The 18,616-nt window shown below is 42.0% G+C and overlaps 1 protein-coding gene across 5 annotated transcripts in view; it reads left to right on the forward strand.

Moving 5' to 3' along the window:
- SGSM3 (small G protein signaling modulator 3) overlaps nt 1–10,328 on the forward strand; it is a 247,573-nt gene extending 237,245 nt beyond the window's left edge. For 3 of the 5 annotated variants that reach the window (XM_089674219.1, XM_089674221.1, XM_089674220.1), the window contains exons 20-22: nt 3,562–3,684; nt 7,476–7,542; nt 9,892–10,328. In XM_089674219.1, the coding sequence (XP_089530345.1) occupies nt 3,562–3,684; nt 7,476–7,542; nt 9,892–9,975 (274 nt within the window). In that variant the 3' untranslated portion in view covers nt 9,976–10,328. The remainder of the gene's footprint in view (nt 1–3,561; nt 3,685–7,475; nt 7,543–9,891) is intronic. The other 2 variants (XM_089674222.1, XM_089674223.1) reach the window with 2 other exon arrangements.
- Nucleotides 10,329–18,616: the final 8,288 nt, after the last annotated feature.

The following is an 18,616-nucleotide window of genomic DNA, read 5'->3' on the forward strand; positions in this document are numbered from 1 at the left end:
GTAGTTCAATGTTACTATGGTAACATTTTATTGCTTTGGTCACAGTGTGTTGAAAAATAGAATAGTAAAAAAAAATAAAAATTAATGTAATAAAAAATAAAAAAAGTTGAAACATGAAAAAAAAAAAATTATTTTTAGCTTTTTTTTTTACATACTGTCACCAGTCAGTGTCCCTGATTACTGCCACACCAGTTATATAAGAATGGTGTACTGGACTGGTGACAATATGTTTAAAAAAAAAATTGAGAGTTTTTTTTTTTTTTTCTTAAACATTAGCCTCCCGGCCAATGGCCGTTTGGCGGCCAGCAAAATCCTTCAGCGTTCCAGGTGGACGCCATACGGCGTCCTCCCGGCATGTGCAGTTTGCGCGCCTGCAGAGCCGCACAGCGGCGCGATCTGTCACCGGCTGTGTACCTCGGACACGGCCCATGACAGATCTGAGTACCGGCCCCATTGCCGGTACCATGTGACCTGCTGTGACCAATCACAGCAGGTCACATGACAGTTGTATACAATGGATGGCTTCATTCATGCCATCCATTGTATACTAGTGTCTAGCTGTGAATGGTCACAGCGATCACATGCACAAGCTGGGCCAATCATAGCCTAGCTGTGTCATGTGATTAGCCGTGGCCAAATCACAGCTAAGCACAAAAAAAAAAAAAAAATCCCTGAATGAATCGATGTCATTCAGGTAAATGCTTGCTTATAGCAAAGTAATTATTTGCTATAAGCAAATTGTGTAAAAAAAAAAAAAAAAAAAAAAATACTGATCACTTCCCCAAAGTAGTACAATGTTACTATGGTAACATTGTACTACTTTGGTCATAGTGAAATCTGAAAAAGAAATCTTAAAAAAAAAGAAAAAAAAAAAAATTATATATATTTTTTTTCATACTGTCACCAGTTAGTGTCCCTGATCACTGCAGTGCCAGTTATATGATGACGCTGTACTACACTGGTGACAGTATGTAAACAAAAAATAGTGAAAATAATTTTTTTAATTTTTTAATTTTCCGAAAAATTATGACAAAAAAAAAGCAACTTCAAAAAACTTGCCATGCCTCTTATGTAATACGTCGGACTGTCTACTTTGCAAAAAGGGGTCATTTGGGGGATATCTGTACTGTTCTGACATTCTTGGACCTCAAGAAATTAGATTGGCCGTCAGTACTTCAGGATTGATCAACTCTATAACTTTCATACAAACTAAAAAATACATCCTAATTTGGGTTATTTTCACCAAAGACATGTAGTAGAATACATTTTGGCCTAAATTTATGAAGAACAATTATTTATTTGCAAACTTTTATAACAGAAACAAAGAAAAATGTTTTTTTTAAAACTTTTTGGTCTTTTTTTGTTAATTTAGCAAAAAATAAAAACCCCGGTGGTGATTAAATACCACCAAAAGAAAGCTCTAGTTGTGTGAAGAAAATGATAAAATTTTAGTTTGGGTACAATGTTGTATGACCGCGCAATTGCCATTCAAAGTGTGAGAGCCCTGAAACCTGAAAAATGATCTGGGCAGGAAGGGGGTAAAAGTGCCCGGTATTGAAATGCTTAATTTTCCAAAAAATTGTAACAAAAAATTACAATCTCCAAAAACCTCATCATGCCTCTTATTAAATACCTTTGACTGTCTATTTTCCAAAAATTGGTAATTTGGGGGGTTTTTGTACTATGCTGGCGTTTTCGGCCTCAAGAAATGAGATTGGCCATCAGTAAATTGATCGATTGTCAGATATCTATGCCATGATTTGTGGACTCTATAACTTTCCTACAGACTAAATAATATACACTAATTTGGGTATTTTCACCAAAGAAATGTAGCAGAATACATTTTGACCTAAATTTATAAAGAAACGTTATTTGCAAAGTTTTATAAGACAAACGAAGAAAAAGGAGGTTTCTTTTTTTCGAACGTTTCAGGGTTTTTTGTTCAGCAAAAAATAAAAAACTCAGTGGTGATTAAATACCACCAAAAGAAAGCTCTATTTGTGTGAAAAAAAATGGTACAGTGTTGCATGACTGCGCAATTGTCATTAAAGTGCGACAACACTGAAAGCTTAAATTTGGCCTGGGCAAGAAGGGAGTAAAAGTGCCCGGTATTAAAGTTGTTCAGGTCATCACAGTGGACAAGGGGGCATTCTTTACATCTGGAGGAAAATAAATTTAATCTCCAAATACGGAAAGTAAGAGCTGTGAAAATGTGGAATAGACTCCCTCAAGAGTTGGTTCTGGCCTGGATTCTTTCTTGGATACACAGAATATAACTGGATACTAACATTTATAGGTACAGTTCATCCAGGGAATATCGGATTGCCTTTTTTGGGATCAGGAAGGAATCAGTTCCCCTGCAGGAGCAAATTGGTTCATGTTTTGCTGGGTTTTTTGCCATCCTCTGGATCAACTGTGGGTGTAGGATTACAACATTTTTTTTTAATGGTTGAACTGGATGGACTTTTGTCTTTTTTCAGCCAGACTATGTAACTATATGCCTTCTAATGTGGATATGCTCAATTCTGTTGTGCGCAAGTCTTGACATTGTCACACTTGATTCTCCTCCATCTCCTGTTCATAAACAAATAGAATGGGAAATTCATGGAAATTGGACAACTCCAGAAAAGATTTTCACTCCTCTGAAAACCACTGCAAATGATTGCCCTATCCAGTGAAAAAAAGTTTACTAAAAAGTGGTTACGTTAGTTGATCCTGCCTTCACAGCTTTAAACCTCTCACTATTAGAATCAAAGATGTTCAAAGAGTCTACAGGTAGAAGTTTTGAGATGTGTCTAAAGGCTTTCTTTACACTCGCAGGCCCAACTGTGCAACCAACTGTGGCTCAGATTTATGTCTGTCAAACTGTAGCTAACTAGAATGAGGCCTTGAACAACCAACACGATATTGTATAACAGGACCATGCCTTAAAAGAGTAATATGGCCAAGGTTTCTTGGGTATTCCAGCATTAGGTCTCTGTAGCCATGCTTTGTAATGCCACCACCTGGTTCTCTGTTCATACCTTTTTAAAGTTCTACCAGGTGGATATCCAGTCTTCTGTAGATGCAGCTTTCAGTAGCAAGGTTCTTGCAGCAGCATTCTGAAGTTGTGCCTGTTGACTCCTGTTGTTAGGCCTGTTGGCACAATTTTGCCACAGTTTGCCTATTTGTTGCCCAATCTTCTCCTTTGTTGCGTGGGTTAGTTTGAGGGTCTGGGAATACTCATCCTGTGTCCTGTACTGTATGATTAAGATAAAATGAGTTTTGACTTGTTTGTAAATTCCATAGCTTGGAGTACAGTACAGGCCACCCTCACTTCTAATCCTTGGTTACTCTGCATTACTTGTTACAAAAATGAGCACTCACGAGTGGGGTAGGGTTGTAAAGAAGACACCCAAGGGGCGTGTTCTCAAAAGCTTGCCTTTGTTCTAAAGGTACAGCCTCACTATTTTTTCTTATTTGCACATGAAATTCAGTTTTTCAGTTCAGTGATTGTAAACGTGCGTTATCAAATTATAGAATGACAGTCATTTTGCTTTTTTTCTGTTTTTAAAACTATAGTGAGCAAGTGATCCATCTGTGGCTTGAGGTGCTCTGTTCCAGCTTGCAGACAGTGGAGAAGTGGTATCAGCCATGGTCTTTTCTGAGGAGCCCAGGTTGGGTGCAAATCAAGTGTGAGCTGAGGTGAGATGGTTACATCTCTTAGATGAGATTGACATGTTGTGTTATCTAATTCAGGATTACAGTGACGTGATAATAATCAGAATATCCTTCAGGGTTAGCTGAGGAATTTCTGCATGGAACAAGCATATATTCCTCACATCGTTCTTCCCTATACCTGTGATTACCCCGCCCTCTTATACAGTTATACAGTAAAAAAAATACGATGTGTTTATTCTATGTAGTCTTAAAGTGTATGTCCAGCCAAAGCATTTATTTTAGTTTTGCTATAGTTTAATCTTCTGACAAAGTAAGCCAAGTTTTTATTTTGTTTCTCATACCTTTTTTGTACAGACTTTCTTATTGAAATATCTTTAAAAGTTGAACTATACTCCCCTTGAATCCAGTGATGTGCCATCCCGGAACCAGCTGCTGACATCCTCAGGCAGTTGGCTTCCGGGTTTCGAGCTTCGGCTGCTGTCATTAGCCAGGCGGAGATTACGTCACTCCCACGCATGCACAAGAGTTCAGTCATATTCCGCATTGCCAAATGTGTGCAGTGAGCTGCGCTTGTGCAGCTTATTGTAAAGGGATGGACAGGCAGGTAAGAATCTTTACTGCAGAAGAGACAAAGCAGTTCTCTTCTGCATTAAAAATCCTGCCTGTCTGCCATTTTTCAATTACCAGCCTAAAGTTACACTTTAGATGATAGGCACTCATTTGAAATGTATGTGGTGGCAAATTCTAAAAATAAAAACATTCAGGACAGCTTTCCAATACATACATGCACATTTCTCCATGTAATGGCTCTTTACAAACAATATGAGTGCTGCAGAATACCTGATGATCATGCCAGAAATGCAGTCAACTGCACTTCCTTACATCAGCACATCCCCTCTTCTCATCTCTGTAACTTTGTTTATATTATCAATGCTGTCTCCCCTCCAATACAAGGTGCTTTATGCTTTCACTTACTGTAAAGTGGCTCACAGAGAGGCAAAAAGTAGAAGCTTTTTTTTCCAACAAATTTTAATTTCACACAAGCTAGATATTTAATTCCTCTGTAATAGGGTGGTAAACGGCAAAGAATTGGTTTGGGGGGAGCGAGTGCTAATAATGTAAACATGGAGAAGTTATGAAGATGAGAAAAGGAAGTTGAGCTGACTTAATCTAGAAGAGAAATTAGGCAGGGCTGACAACATGATTTGGGAATTTAGTGCAGCAATGGCTGTGTTGTCAGCACACTACAGGAAGTTCATAGATGCATTTTCAGCAGAATCATCGGGTATTTTTCTGCACAATGTATCAATGTCATAACAAGGCTCACTTTGGAGGGATTTTCTCTCACATCCGGTTTTGGCTATAAAACAGGAAGTGAAGTGAAATCTCCCCTATGAGAAACAGATTGCAAAAACGGACTGGGGTTGTAACCTTCCCTTACTCCTGGTTCACATACAGTTGTGTTCAAAATAATAGCAGTCAGATAACACTAACCTGATCAATCACTGGTTTTGGTAGAAATGATATTTCTACATGGCAAATAATTTACTAGCAGGTGTAGTAGAGTAATAGAAATCCAAGAGACCCAACAGTCATGACATGCATGCTTCTGATTCTGTGTAATTGAATCACTAATTGAAAGGGGCATGTTCAAAATAATAGCAGTGTGGAGTTCTATTAGTGAGGTCATTCATTCTTTGAAAAACAGGTGGCAATTATTGCCCTTATTTAAGGAAGGAAGGCAGCAAATGTTGTACATGCTGGTTACAGTGCATTTCTCTCTGAAATTCTGAGGAAAATTGGTCGTTCCAGACATTGTTCAGAAGAACAGCGTACCTTGAGTAAAAAGTTGATTGGAGAGGGGAAAACATATAAAGAAGTGCAGAAAATGATAGGCTGCTCAGCTAAAATGATCGCAAATGCTTTAAAATGGCAATCAAAACCTGAAAGACGTGGAAGAAAGAGAAAAACTACCATTGGAATGGATAGAAGAATAGCCAAAATGGCAAGGACTCAGCCAACAATCAGCTCCAGGAACATCAAAGAAGGTCTAAAGTTACTTGTGAGTACTGTTACAATTAGAAGACGCCTATGTGAAGCCAAGCTATCTGCAAGAAGCCCCCACAAAGTCCCACTGTTGAAAAAAAGACATGAGCTGAAGAGGTTACAATTTGCCAAAGAGCACATTGACTGGATTAAAGAGAAAGGGCGCAACATTTTGTGGACTGATGAAAGTAAGATTGTTCTTTTTGGGTCTAGTGGCCGGAGACAGTTTGTCAGACGACCCCCAAACACTGAATTCAAGCCACAGTACACTGTGAAGATAGTGAAGCATGGTTGCACAAGCATCATGATATGGGGATGTTTCTCATACTACGGTGTTGGGCCTATTTATCGCATACCAGGGATCATGGATCAGTTTGAATACATCAGAATACTTGAAGAGGTCATGCTGCCTTATGCTGAAGAGGAAATGCCCTTGAAATGGGTGTTCCAACAAGACAAGGACCCTAAACACACCAGTAAATGTGCAACATCTTGATTCCAGACCAACAAGATTGACATTATGGAGTGGCTAGCCCAATCCCCGGATCTTAATCCAATAGAAAACTTGTGGAGTGACATCACAAATGCAGTTTCTGAGGCAAAACCAAGAAATAGAGAAGAACTGTGGAATGTAGTCCAATCATCCTGGGCTGGAATACCTGTTCACAGGTGCCAGAAGTTGGTTGACTCCATGCAACACAGATGTACAGCAGTTCTCAGAAACAGTGGTTATACAACTAAATATTAATTAAGTGATTCAAAGGAAAGCAAAATTTCAAACAGTTTTCAGTTTATATAGTGAATGTTTGAGTTTGTAAAGAAGAATACAAACACTGCTATTTTTTTGAACAGTCTAATATTCACTTTATCTTCTTGATATATTTTTCTTCATGTTTTGATTTGGAATCGAATGTGTAGTGTTCCCAATGCATTTGTGTGTATGGAAATAAAAGCTATTAGAAGGATTTTGAGCTTTATTCACTTTTTTCAACACACTGCTATTATTTTGAACACAACTGTATGTGCAGCCGTACAGGCCACGATTTGCGCAGAAACAAGAGCCCATTCCTTTGAATGGACTGCCTTGCCCCCAGGACACGCAGGGAAGAAGTCCCTTCACTACTTGGAAAATCGCAGCCCGCATGGGAACCGAAGTTCCCAGTATGGTTGCAATTTCCAGTGCAGGCAGCGTGCTGTTAGAATTAATGGCACCCGCTTGCGGATCCCGCATTCCTCTGTGTGGGTGGTGCGGCTGCAGGTTTCTGTGCGGGTCCCGCAGCGGCACCACCCACACAGATGTGAACCAAGCATTACCCTATCCAAAATGAAAACAAATTTGCCTTTAGTTACACTTTATGTATTTGTATCTAGCATCTAGTTATCATAAACACTCCCACCTACATTTTACAGTTTTAGGTGGAAGACAGCTAATTTGTATATATTTTTGGACAGTGGAAGGAAATCAAAAACCTACAGGGAGGAAAATACAGTGCCTTGACAGAAACTAAATCCAGGACCCTAGTCCTGTAAAGTAGTAGTGCTACCTAATGAACCACCATTTCACTGTGCACATTTGCTCTTGAATTATATAGAAGGAAATGGCTGGATAGCTGAAGAATTGGTACTTAACAGCAAATCAAGCAGGTTCTGCTCATAAAGTGATGATTCAACACTGCAAAGACATCATTGTGTTGTTCTTGCACATACATGTCAGTTGCTGTATGTACTAAGAGACAAAAACAACCTAATCAGTATTCATATTTTTTCAGGGTTCTCTCAAAGTTTGCCTTTAGTTTGTCACCCGACTGGGAATTACCTGTGAAAAGGGAGGTGAGTGTGAGTGACTTTTTATATACCTTCCCATCCAGTTGTATTACATGCAGTGCAAGGAGTTACTTCTTCATTATACAGTCTTCAGCAGAAAATAATTGTCACCACTTTTTTAGTTGGTGTACAAACAACCGTAGTTACATAGTTAGTCTGGTTGGACCCAGTTCAACCCACAGAAAAAAAAAACCACACACACACACAAATAGAAAACCTCCATATACACAATCCAGTTGATCCAGAGGAATGCAAAAGAAACCCCAATAAAGCATGATTCATTTTGTTCCAACGGGGAAAAAATCCTTCCTGAGCTCCTAAGAGGCAATCAAATATTCCCTGGGTCATCTTTACCTATAAATGTTAGTATCCAATTATATTATGTGCATTTAGGAAAGAATCCAGGTCGTTTTGAAACAATCTACTGAGCTGGCCAGAACCAGCTCTTGATGGAATTTATTCCACATTTTCACAGCTCTTACTGTGAAGAAAACTTTCTGTATTTGAGAAATCCATATCTCTTTTCTTCCAGACGTAAAGAGTGGTCCCTTGTCCACTGTAATGACCTTAAAGTGAATAAGTCTACACCAAGTTCACTATATGGACCACTTATGTATTTAACATGTTGATCATATCACCCCCTTAATCTCCTCTTCTCAAGAGATAATAAATTCAGTTCCTCTAATCTTTCATCGTAGCTGAGCTCCTCCATGCCTCTTAGTTTGGTTGCGCTACTCTGTACTTTCTCCAGTTGTCCAAAATCTTTTTTGTGAATTGGTGCCCAAAACTGAGCTGCATATTTCAGATGAGGTTTTAGTAATGAATTGTATGGGGGGTAAAATGATGTTTCTTTCTTTGCACTCTATACTTCATACAAGAAAGGATTTTGCTCACTTTGGAAATTGCAGTTTTGCATTAAAGCGTAGCTCCACCCAAAAGGGTAAGTTTCGCTTTAAAGACTGGTCGCCCTCACCCCATTAAGGATTGGCACCGTTGGGGAGGAGGGGGGAGCAGGTACCTGCTCCCACTTCCGCTGCGATCATCTAGGCATTCGGAAGCGAAAGTTGTCCTCCCCATAGTCATCTGGGACACGTGACAGGTCCCAGAAGACTACTGGGCTACTCAGGAAGCGTAGTGTTACTCACACATGCGCAATGGGCACCCGGCTATGAAGCCGCAAGCTGTCACAGCCGGGTGCCCACACTGAAGATGCTGGCTCCTGGAACACCAGACGGCTGGTGAAACAGGCTGCCGGGAGGGCACTGCGGGATCGTAGGACAGGTGAGTGGCTGTTTTTGAAAAGTCAGCAGTTACAGTGTTGGTCGCTGATGACTTTTATTTTTTTACAGTGTGAGTGGCACTCCGCTTTAACCGTCAATATTCCTTTCCCCAGCTTTATTCCAAATGCCTTTTTTTTTTTCTTATAAACAGTTGGACAGTGTATGGGCAGGAATGATTTATAACTGGAGGCGGAGACAGTCATATTTGGCTAAAAAGTAAAGGGCAGAAAAAACTGTTTTATACTTTTTTTTGTTCTCCATGTGATAGAGTTGCAGTTAATGGTGTGTTGGATGCTTGTTGGGCATTATGTTATTAAAATAGGAATTTGAGTTCTGTATAGATCACCCTAAAAGTCCAACATATGGGACACTAAATACCACTCGTAACACTGGGTAATTAGTTTGATTGAAGTCCAGCTGAACGGTCGCAATTTATTAGTGTAATGCAGCCAGGGTGCATAATACAGTAATGGATATGATTTTCTTTTACTCTTTAACTGGTAAGTGCTGCAGCAAGGGTTAAAAAAGCCCTTGTTGCAGCAATCTGAAGACTGCAACTCTATCATAGAAAGCAGCAATCCAGCTTTCCCATGGCCTAACAAGCCCCCAGTTACTGACCCACTCATTAAAGACTTAACATTTCTTGTGCTATCTTGGTAAAAGCGGGGCTTTGTTTCCCTAATGTCAGAACCTTCATCAAGTAGAACAGTGAACAGCACAGTAGTGACATCAACATACTAGACTAGCAATCAGAGGTAGCAGTGAATACTGCTGATCTCTGAAGCTGTGAGCACATGAGTGCCTAGGCACCCTCATATGCACAAGGGTGCCTGGTAACTTATTTTTCAGGAGGAATTCCAGATATAAGGTACATTTTCAAGGCACTACTTGAGTGCAACTAACTTTTGAAAATGTTGTCTATCGCCAAATTTCACTTTTTGAGTTCAGATCCATTTTAAATATGTGACCTGGACTAATTTATTGGCTATAGCTGAGTATTTGGAAACTAAAATTATGCTGCTGAAATCTATTGTACAAAAATAAAACAAACTAACCTTTATGACTTGTTTATGCATTGCAGGAAAAGGAGAAGAAGCCGCTGAAGGAAGGTGTTCAGGATATGTTAGTTAAACACCACCTGTTCAGTTGGGACATTGATGGATGATGGTTCTCATCTTCTGCTGACCTTATGAAGTTTGAACTTCACTCCTGCCGTGCACTTTTCTATTACTGTTCTACTGCCAAGAACTCTCTCAAGAAACTTTTGTTAACATACAAAACTCTGGATTTACACTCCAATTTGAATGTAAAGGGAGAAATGCTAGACTACTTAGAAACACTGGGAAGAGATTGTGCCACATTTAATGGTTCAACTCCACTTGACCTACTCTTTCATTCTGTCATTTTCATTTGAGTTTGTCTGACATATAAGAGTGGATGTACCATCGTCATATAGTTCTGTAGCTGTGTGTATATAAAATATATATAAATATATACAAGTGTATATTTTGAAACCAATATGTATATTTTGCTTTTTTTCCTTTCAATAAGTTTTTATTGGAAACTAATTTCCAGGTATATATTATAACCGCTGTCATGTTTACAAACAGATACATGAGATCAATAGCATACAAGCTAAGGCGGTTGTACATCATATACAAAAACTGTAACAAAAAAGCAAAGCTTCTGGTGTATCAAAATGGTTCGTTGACCATGTTACATCACAGGAAGAACAGCATAAGTACCAACAGAGGAGCCATACACTCTGATTGAGGAATCAGGCGTTGGGCTGAAATTTCACACTCCCAGGTTTAATTTGAGGGTATGTACATCCAAGTTGGAGGAAGGGTTTAGGAATTACAGCTCTTAGGAGTAGCCATCCCCCCTTTTTAAAGGAATCAATAGTAATTGGACAATTGAATATAAGCATAAATAAAATGTTCATTTTTAATATTTTGTTGAGAATCCTTTACTGACAATCACTGCCTGAAGTCTGGAACCCATGGACATTACCAGAGACTGGGTTTCCTCCTTTGATGCTTTGCCAGGCTCTAACTGAAGCTGTCTGCAGTTGTTCTTTGTTTGTGGGTCTTTCTGCCTTTAGTTTTGCCTTCAGCAAGTGAAATGCATGCTCAATTGGGTTGAGGTCAGGTGATTGAATCGGCCATTGCAGAATATTCCACTTCTTTTCCTTCAAAAGCTCCTGGGTTGCTTTTGCAGTGTGTTTTGGATCATTGTCCATCTGTACTGTGAAGCGCCGTCCAATCAACTTTGCTGCATTTGGCTGAATCTGGGAAGACAGTATATCTCTTAACTCTGCAGAATTCATCCGGCTGCTTCTGTTTTCTGTCATATCATCAATAAACACCAATGACAAAGTGCCACTGGAAGCCATGCATGCCCATGTCATCACACTACCTCCACCATGTTTAATAGCTGACGTTGTGTGCTTTGGATCATGAGCTGTTTCAAGCCTTCTCCACACTTTTTTCTTCCTGTCATTCTGGTACAGATTAGTCTTTGTTTCATCCGTCCAAAGAATGCTTTTCCAGAACTGGTCTGGGTTTTTTAGATGTTTTTTTGGCAAAGTCTAATCTGGCTTTTCTATTCTTCAGGCTTATGAATGGTTTGTACCTTGTGGTGAACCCTCTGTATTTGCTCTTGTGAAGTCTTCTCTTGATTGTAGACTTTGACAATGACATGCCCACCTCCTGGAGAGTGTCCTTTACTTGTCTGGATGTTGTGAATGGGTTTTTCTTTACCATAGAGAGGATCCTGCGATCATCCACCACTGTTGTCTTCTGTGGCCGTCCATGCCTTTTATGTTTCTGAGCTCACCAGTGCGTTCTTCTTTCCTCAGAATGTACCAAACTGTTGATTTGACCACTCCTAATGTTGCTGCTATCTCTCTAATGGATTTGTTTAGTTTTTGAAGCCTTACAATGGCCTGTTTCACTTGCATGGACAGGTCCTTTGAACGCATGATGTAGGTTCACAGCAATAGATTCCAAATGCAAATACCACACTTAGAATCAACTCCAGACCTTTTTCCTGCTTAATTGATAAAGAAATAACGGAGTAGCCCACACCCAGCTTTTGATTCAATTGTCCAAGTACTTTTGATCCCTTTAAAAAGGGGGGATGGCTACTCTTAAGAGCTGTAATTCCTAAACCCTTCCTCCAATTTGGATGTACATACCCTCAAATTAAACCTGAGAGTGTGCAATTTCAGCCAATATCCATTATATAACTGTAGCTTGAATATGTTTTGGTAAATACCTGAAAAAATCTAAATTGTGCCTGTGTTCAAATATATATGGATCTAACTGTAGTAGGATGGGCATGTTTGATCCATCATGTCCATGAAAAGCTTTTCATTAATGAAAAAGAAATCCAATTGGCGGCTGACTTCTGTAAAGGGTGTGAACTGTTGTTTCCAAGCTTTTGCAATGGTTTGTTTTGCCGCCAGTTGCACATACGGAGCCAGTTTAAATTGGTATTTAGTGAAGCCCGGTGCTTTCAGATGTAACAGGACATGCCATGGGTCTTTTGGGAAGGGACAGGTTGATGATTGTAGAAGTTTAACCAATAGCTGCCCGGCCAATAGCCGTTTGGCGGCCGGGAAAAGGCTGTAGATTTCCAGGTGGATGCCATATGGCGTCCTCCCGCACATGTGCACTTTTCGCGCTTGCAGAGCCGCGCAGCGGTGCGATCTGTCACCGGCTGTGTACCTCGGCCACGGCCGATGACAGATCTGAGTACCGGCCCCAGTTGCCGGTACCATGTGACCCTGCTGTGACCAATCACAGCAGGTCACATGACAGTTGGATACAATGGATGGCTTCATTCATGACAGTTGTATACAATGGATGGCTTCATTCATGCCATCCATTGTATACTAGTGTCTAGCTGTGAATGGTCACAGCGATCACATGCACATGTCATGTGATTAGCTGTGGCCAAATCACAGCTAAGCACAAAAAAAAAAAACCCTGAATGAATCGATGTCATTCAGGTAAATGCTTGCTTATAGCAAACTAATTCTTTGCTATAAGCAAATTGTGTAAAAAAAAAAAAAAATACTGATCACTTCCCCAAAGTAGTACAATGTTACTATGGTAACATTGTACTACTTTGAACATAGTGAAATATGAAAAAAAAATCTTAAAAAAATGTAATATAAAAATAATAAAACATTTTTTTAAAAATTACAAAAAGGAAATATTTTTTTTTTCATACTGTCACCAGTCAGTGTCCCTGATCACCGCCATGCCAGTTATATGATGTCGCTGTACTGCACTGGTGACAATATGTAAAAAAAAATTAGTGAAAATAATTTTTTAAATTTTTTCATTTTCCGAAAAATTATGAAAAAAAAAATACGACTTCAAAAAACTTGCCATGCCTCTTACGTCGGACTGTCTACTTTGGGGGATATCTGTACTGTTCTGACATTCTTGGACCTCAAGAAATTAGATTGGCTGTCAGTACTTCAGGATTGATCAATATTCAGATATATCCCATAGTTTGTGAACTCTATAACTTTCCTACAAACTAAAAAATACATCCTAATTTGGGTAATTTTCACCAAAGACGTAGTAGAACTACTTTTATAACAGAAACAAAGAAAAACGTGTTTTTTTAAAAAAAAATTTGGGTTTTTTTTTGTTAATTTAGCAAAAAATAAAAACCCCAGCGGTGATTAAATACCACCAAAAGAAAGCTCTAGTTGTGTGAAAAAAATGATAAAATTTTAGTTTGGTGTTGTATGACTGTGCAATTGTCATTCAAAGTGTGAGAGCGCTGAAACCTGAAAAATGGCCTGGGCAGGAAGCGGTAAAAGTGCCGGTATGGAAGTGCTTAAGTACTTTTTTTCCAGAACCGGGCAAGCATAGGGCATGTCCACCACACATGGAGGACTTCTCTTGGATTAGAGCAGGGGTCCTCAAACAGGGGGCCAGTTCACTGTCCCTCAGACCGTTGGAGGGCTGGACTATAGTTTAAAAAAAAAAAAAAACTATGAACAAATGCGGACACAGTACAGGAGATGACCAGAGACTGCGGACATACAACGGCGGCGGGAATACTGGGCCAGCCGCTCCATAAGAAGCACAGACATTTCCCTCTAAGTGCGTCTTATGGAGCAAAATAGTAACCCATCATTGGTGTCAGTGGGAGGAATAGTGCCCCATCATTAGTGTCAGTGGGAGGAATAGTGCCCCATCATTGGTGTCAGTGGGGGGAGGAATAGTGCCCCATCAATGTTGTCAGTGTGCGAAGGGGAATAGTGCCCCGTCATTGGTGTCAGTGGGAGGAATAGTGTCCTGTCATTGGTGTCAGTGGGAAGAATTGTGCCCCATCATTGGTGTCAGTGGGAAGAAATGTGCCCCATCATTGGTGTCAGTGGGAGGAAATGTGCCCCATCATTGGTGTCAGTGGGAGGAATAGTGCCCTATCATTGGTGTCAGTGGGAGGAATAGTGCCCCATCATTAGTGTCAGTGGGGGGAGGAATAGTGCCCCATTGTTGGTATCAGTGGGGGGAGGAATGTGCCCCATCGTTGGTGTCAGTTTGGGGGGGGGGGAATAGACCACCGTCATTGGTGTCAGTGGGAAGAAACGTGCCCCATCATTGGTGTCAGTGGGAAGAAATGTGCCCCATCATTGGTGTCAGTGGGAGGAATAGTGCCCTATCATTGGTGTTAGTGGGAGGAATAGTGCCCCATCATTAGTGTCAGTGGGGGGAGTGCCTTGGAAATTCGCTTTAACGAATTTCTCCTTACCGTGAGTACTCGCAGTTGGATGCGCAGAAATCCCCCATAAAGCTGTGCGAATCTCGCTTACCATGACTGCAGCTAAACTACACGATTCCTGCCCATCCAACTACTTTAGCTTCTGTTGAAATGTGGGTGATTGGAGCTCCTTATACCTGGAAATGACCACACGACACCTTCAGGTTGATTGTTGAATTCACATAAAAGAAAGTTTTCATTCTCCCCTCTGGTTTTATTACAAATACACACACCCCCCCCCCCCCCCACATGAATAAGGTCAAATCCCTCCCACAGAACAAAGCAATGGGGAGTGCCTATACACAGGATGTACATTCCGATTGGAGCATAGCCTTTCCTATTATCTGTCACTGGTCCTCCCCCATGAGCCTTCTGAGGTCACCAGACTTCCTCCCCTTCCCCCCATGAGCCCGCTGTGGAGAGCATATCTCCTCCCCTTCCTCCCATGAGCCCTCTATGAAGATCTCTTGTTCCAGCTCCTAGCAGTATGTTCATTCTCTGTACAAGCATTCCCTAGAAATATCAGTCTGTACCTGGATGGGCCCGATACGATCTTTATTAAAACACATCCATCCAAGATACAGTTCAGATTGGTAATGGGTTGTAAGATATGCATAAGCCTACACGCGGAGTTCGTACCGCTTGGCGCCTTGCGGCACGGAGTCCATGTGGTACTATGCTGCTGATATGTGGATACAGGCCCGCGGTCTACTGCCAGCGGCATTCGCATCGAATGCCGTGGTGGTATACACGCCGGTCTATAAGCGCAGATCCGCCATCTCATCCATTACCGAGCTGAGTACTGTAATACATACATTGTACATGCGCATGGCCCAATTGCAGCCTTCAGAGCTTTAATTAAGCCACACGAGAGACATATGAATAACACTCATATATGACACATTTAAAGTTCAACCAACAATACAAAATTTCCATGACATTCCCTCCTGTTTTATCATATTCTCCTTGTGTCCCTTCTTGATCTTCTTCAGCTTGATGGGTGTAGTCTCAAAACCTCAAAGAGTTCCTGTAGTTGTCCCTGAGAATAAAGCTCCACGGGGTACCTGAAACAACAAGACCCGACGCAGACTCGACGCAAACAGGCTTGATTGAAGCAATGATCCTCAAGAGCATTGGAACCTTCACTACAGGAAGGCTCTTGTAAAAACCACAAACAGACTTGTGGTATGAATAAGGCTTGTGATCCCACGGTGGTCTGGGGAGATCCAGCAGCAGATTCTCAAATTGCCCCTGCAGACGGGGCCACACAAGGCTGGTCTCGACCCAGACAGTTTTCCAAATCGCAGACACAAACCATGATGAGGCTTGAAGCTTGCTTGGAGGTCTTGGAGAATGTGGTCTTCAGGGAGATAAATTAGAGGGAAGCCAGGACGTAATCTGCAGAGAAGGTGGTTGGTTGGTGAGGTCTTCCTCCGATCAGTGGTTGGAGTGGGATCCCAGGAGCGGGCATGGAGATGTGGCCATCTGCCCGAGCTTGGCTTACACGGTCGATGAGGCAACAGGAACATCTCACCGCGGCATATAAGAGGCAGAGGAAAAAGAGGAGCATCAGGATATACACTCCCACTTCCTTCAACCAAGATCCGATGGAGAACAGGAAATCTCCCAATCCTCCCAAACCCTTGAACGGATTCCAACCCTCACTAGCTATAGCTCTAGCTTTTCCCTGTAGTTCACTAACTTTGTCCATATGGGCCTGGACCTTGTCATCGGTGTCTTCTATCCAAGTACAACAATCCTCTCCGATGAACTCACAGAACCCCCCTTTGGCGGCTAAAAGATAATCAAGGGCCATCTTCTCCTGAAGCACTAAAATTCCCATCTGCCGTTGTTCTTGGGCAATTTCTCTGACAGCCTCTACGGTCTCGTTAAACATACTATCCACGATGACAGAAAAATTGTTCAGGCGCTTCATAAGTTCTATTCCCCAACCTGCCCATGCTTGGTCACCCTCAGAGAACAGCTCCCTGCGAACTCTCCCTGCCATCCTTACCTTCTTGTGGACCATCAACTCTTCATGATCCATCACTACATAGGATGCTGGGACTAGCTTTATGAGGGCACACGAACCTTTCGCGTTCTGGGGAAATGTTCTATAGGCTGCCAAACCACACCGAAAATAGTATGGACCTGTCAGAGCAGAGCAGGAGGAGTTCCTCGTTCGGCCTCTGGCACTGAGCAACAGTTGCACAGACTGGGGGATTGCTCCCTCAGTCTGCACATCACATCCGTCCTTCCAACACGCGTGGTCTGGTCGGTCAGTGTGGTTACTCAGAAGGGAAGTCTGGTTAGTCAGATTGACAGTTATACCTCCCTCGCAGGTGGTAGTCCCAACAAACTTGTTACCTGTGCCAAAGCTGATGTTAAAGCACACCTGAGAGCTGCCTAGCTGTCCAGTTACGCATAATGGACTGACGAGGGTCCACAGGAGCTAGAGCTAATATTGGTGCTAAAACTGATGTTACCTGCTAAAAATGTGTCATTAAGTTTTACCGACAAATGTCTACGTGGGGGCTGACCAGGGGTCCCTTGCTTTTTCATGCCGACGCGGATGTCATATAGGGCATGAACAGCGGCCATTGCGGACATGTGATGACTGGGTGGGGGCTTAGAGCATACCCAACAGTTGGTTTTGTTGGCGGTTCTGGCTAAACGCAGATGCATTTTAAATAAAAGGTTGGGGTATCTGCCGTCTTTTTCTCCGTTCGCACACATGTAAGACATACAAACAAAAAGAAAAAGGAAAATGACACCCCTCATTCTCTGGTGTAGCTGAAAAGCTTCTTGCAGTGGCTTGCGTGCACCCAGTTGTCTCGTCCCTCGAGCTTGAGTGAGGTAGGTGTCGTCAGCTGGACTTGGTATGGTCCGGTAAACCGTGGCTCGAGTCCGGTTCTTTGATGTTTCTTTAGGACGACCCAATCACCTGGCTCAATAGAAAGAACACCTGTTATTGCATTTGGATCGGGGAGCGATTCGCGAACCCGATGATGTATCTTCTGCAGCTCCCGTTGCAGAGATTGCACATAACCTGTAAGCTGTGAATGCAAAGACGACAACTGTTGAGGAAAGTACAACCCTCTTTTGGGAGGTCCCCCAAACAACACCTCGTAGGGTGACAGCCCATGTGGTTGCCGAGGGGCATTCCGGATGGAATAGGGGGCAATGGGGGGACACTCAGGCCAAGGTTTTTGGGTATCGGCCATGATGTTGGAGATCCTGTTTTTAAGGATTCCGTTAAGATGTTCAACCTTACCGCTACTCTCGGGGTGATATGGGGTGTGTCGCCGCTGACTCCAGTTCCACCAAAGAAATGCAGTCGTGTCCTTTGGAAGAGAGGTTAGTAGTGGACAAAGAAGACATGTTAGCAGAAGAGGTGTTAGTATTGTTAGTCGGGTTGCAAAATTCAGCACTGTCGTTGCTGTCCCCCCCCCTTCTCATCTTCCGACACAGGAAGAAGAGAAGCTGGGTTAAGAATAGTGCATCGTTTGATAGTGAGGTTAGTGGGGGTTAGGAGGGCTTTCCCCTGAGAGGGGTACCTTGCCTTGGATGTCCTGTTTTCGCAAGACCGTTCTTGCTGCACTGGTGTCGGTGAGGCAAGGGAGGGGATATTTTAATTCCTCTAGAAAAAGATGGATCTGGGCCGACACCGATTTGTCAACTTCCTATGAGGATTCATAGGAGTTACTTACCATGGTGGTCACAGGGGCGGAGGACTCATCAGGAATGAACTGCCACCGACCTTTAGGTAATTGGGGACAGCTCCTCCTCATGTGCCCCGTTTGGTGGCACTGGAAGCACCTGGGTGGGGGCCTATCCTTCCTGTGACCCAGATCCCTTGGTTTTTCGTGTGGGGTCTGGGACATAAGAACTTTGGCCTTGTCCTGTTTTCTTCTATCCATTTCCCTCTCTATTGCCGCAAGAGTGGAAAGGATAGCAGGGATAGACATCTCATTATATTCGGGTCGGGCCAGAACCAGCCTTTCCCGAATTTTAGT

Source organism: Staurois parvus, unplaced genomic scaffold (assembly GCF_062004578.1).
Source record: "Staurois parvus isolate SC_StPar_1 unplaced genomic scaffold, SC_StPar_1.0 ptg000149l, whole genome shotgun sequence".
Lineage (NCBI taxonomy): Eukaryota > Metazoa > Chordata > Amphibia > Anura > Ranidae > Staurois > Staurois parvus.